Source organism: Bradysia coprophila (assembly GCF_014529535.1).
Source record: "Bradysia coprophila strain Holo2 chromosome X unlocalized genomic scaffold, BU_Bcop_v1 contig_12, whole genome shotgun sequence".
Taxonomy (NCBI): domain Eukaryota; kingdom Metazoa; phylum Arthropoda; class Insecta; order Diptera; family Sciaridae; genus Bradysia; species Bradysia coprophila.
Window position 1 is genome coordinate 4,865,860 of NW_023503293.1, and position 1,973 is coordinate 4,867,832.

The following is a 1,973-nucleotide window of genomic DNA, read 5'->3' on the forward strand; positions in this document are numbered from 1 at the left end:
CAATTTTTCATTTCGATTCCGACACAGTCCCATTGGACCAACGACTATCTCATGCCGAAAAAGGCGCGGTCTTTAAAACACAATGGCATTTCATTGTGTTTTTATCGGATGCGCCTGTTTGTCATGGTACATAGACGATCTGTTTTATCGATAACGAATTCTAGAACAAGCGACAAGCTCTGACTGATGCCGTCTTATATAACAAAACGCTTGTTCAACAAAATGAAGTAAAAGATTTGAACTCCATCTCTTGCATAGAGCAAAAATGATGTAATAGATCCGATCAGAAACTCCTTGCCGTCTGTGAAAGGTGAAAGAATGTGCTAGTGCATGTACTTACTACTGCTACTAGTCGATAACAAGGAAAAAGTAAATACCCGAGAAAAATGCGACTCCGCTTACCTCCAATAAAAACGCAAACATTGACCGGATCCGACGAAGTGGCGACGACTTTGGTTCTGTTATTGTCTGAAAGAACGGTTGAGCGGATATGTTTCGCATAAAATGTTCTCCTCTAACTTCAGCCACTAGAAAGTTTGAGTGCCACCACATTCGTGATGCGTAACCTGCTGTTTCAAAATCTTGGCCCAGAGTGACATTGTTTTTTTCTTATTAGAAAGTATTCCGCCTCAGTCATACATGGCAGCCCTTCCACCTTTCATCTTCCAACAATCTTGGAGTGCAGATCTAGAGAATTCAACACAGGAAAATTTCTTTTCTTTTTCCAAACACTCAGTTTGCGTTGCGATAAAATCAGAAGAGAGTTACGTTGAGATGAAAGATTTGAATCGACCAGTTTGAAGTTTTAAAACAGCAGCTAACTTCCAAGCGGTTATGAACCGTCATCAAGCAACAAACAATTGATCAATTCGTTCATTCCGAGGTTCATTTATTGATCTGGCTACAACATTCACTTAATTCACTACCGGCCGTATGGATGGATTTGATTGGCTGATTTAATATTCGTCTTAATAGCTGACGGTGCTTTTCCTATCTGATTCGCACCCGATGGACTAACCGAACTCATTGAAGCCTGTGGCCGTATAGATGGTGGAATCATACCAGCTGGTCCAGGACCACCAACCGGCGGCATAATTCCTTTCAGTCCTTTTCCCATACCAATTGCACTAACCAGTGTATGTGTATCGGACATGCTACTCGTTTGCTGTATACCTTGCAAGAGAGAAGGCGACCACCGATTTTATCGACGGATATTCGTTTAAAACAAAAACTGACTGTACCTGATCGAGTCGACGATTCCACTTCCCATTCCTCTCGTGCCTTGCTAACCGAATCGAAGACGTGCGAAACAACTTTGGTGTATTGAGCCACTTGTTTTATTGCCGTCTCGGCTATTAAACTGTTCGCCTGTAAGTTCACAAAGTTATTGTGTGGATAATGCGTTGATTTTCACACAAAAAAAGAACATTTTAGTTCTCACTTTCTGTTCGTGTTGCAGCATTCGTTGTTCGGCGGTTGGTTCAGGTTTGGTTCTCAGATAATCGGGCACCATGTCATGAGAGAAAACCGATATGCGTCCTTCGGTCAGCTGTAGCAGGGCTTCATCTCGTTCAGGTGATAATAGTAGTGGTAACACGGTCAAATTCCTCAGCGGTGTTCCCATTTCGTGCGACAGAATTTTCGTCAGGCCTGTGAGCTGCATAAGAGAATCAATTGTGAGTGCAAGGTTGAAAAATAAAATTTTGGGGATTTGATCCTTACATGACTTGAAATCAGGGCAAAGTTGTCCAAAAAAGTTGGCCAGTTGATGGTCTCATATTCCGTTTCGATTTTATGAATCATGCCGCCGATTGATATTTTCAAATCGTTAAGACGAGTTTGCAGAGCGTCAAGCATCGATTCACGTTGTTTTTCTTCTCGTTGCATGGCTAGGCGTTTAAAAAAAATACTTTTTGGAAAACAAAACAACTCGCCCAAAGATTCGCAATTTTAGTTGACTCTTTTCAATGACA

General features: G+C 41.6%; 1 protein-coding gene across 1 annotated transcript; it reads right to left on the reverse strand.

Moving 5' to 3' along the window:
* Nucleotides 1-866: 866 nt before the first annotated feature.
* On the reverse strand, nucleotides 867-1,973 carry LOC119067202 (mediator of RNA polymerase II transcription subunit 8). The gene is made up of 4 exons (XM_037170044.1): nucleotides 1,723-1,973; nucleotides 1,442-1,657; nucleotides 1,242-1,368; nucleotides 867-1,173 (listed from the first exon to the last, which is right to left on the reverse strand). Exons 1-4 carry the CDS (start codon nucleotides 1,885-1,887, stop codon nucleotides 923-925), a joined length of 759 nt encoding a protein of 252 aa, XP_037025939.1. The 5' UTR covers nucleotides 1,888-1,973; the 3' UTR covers nucleotides 867-922.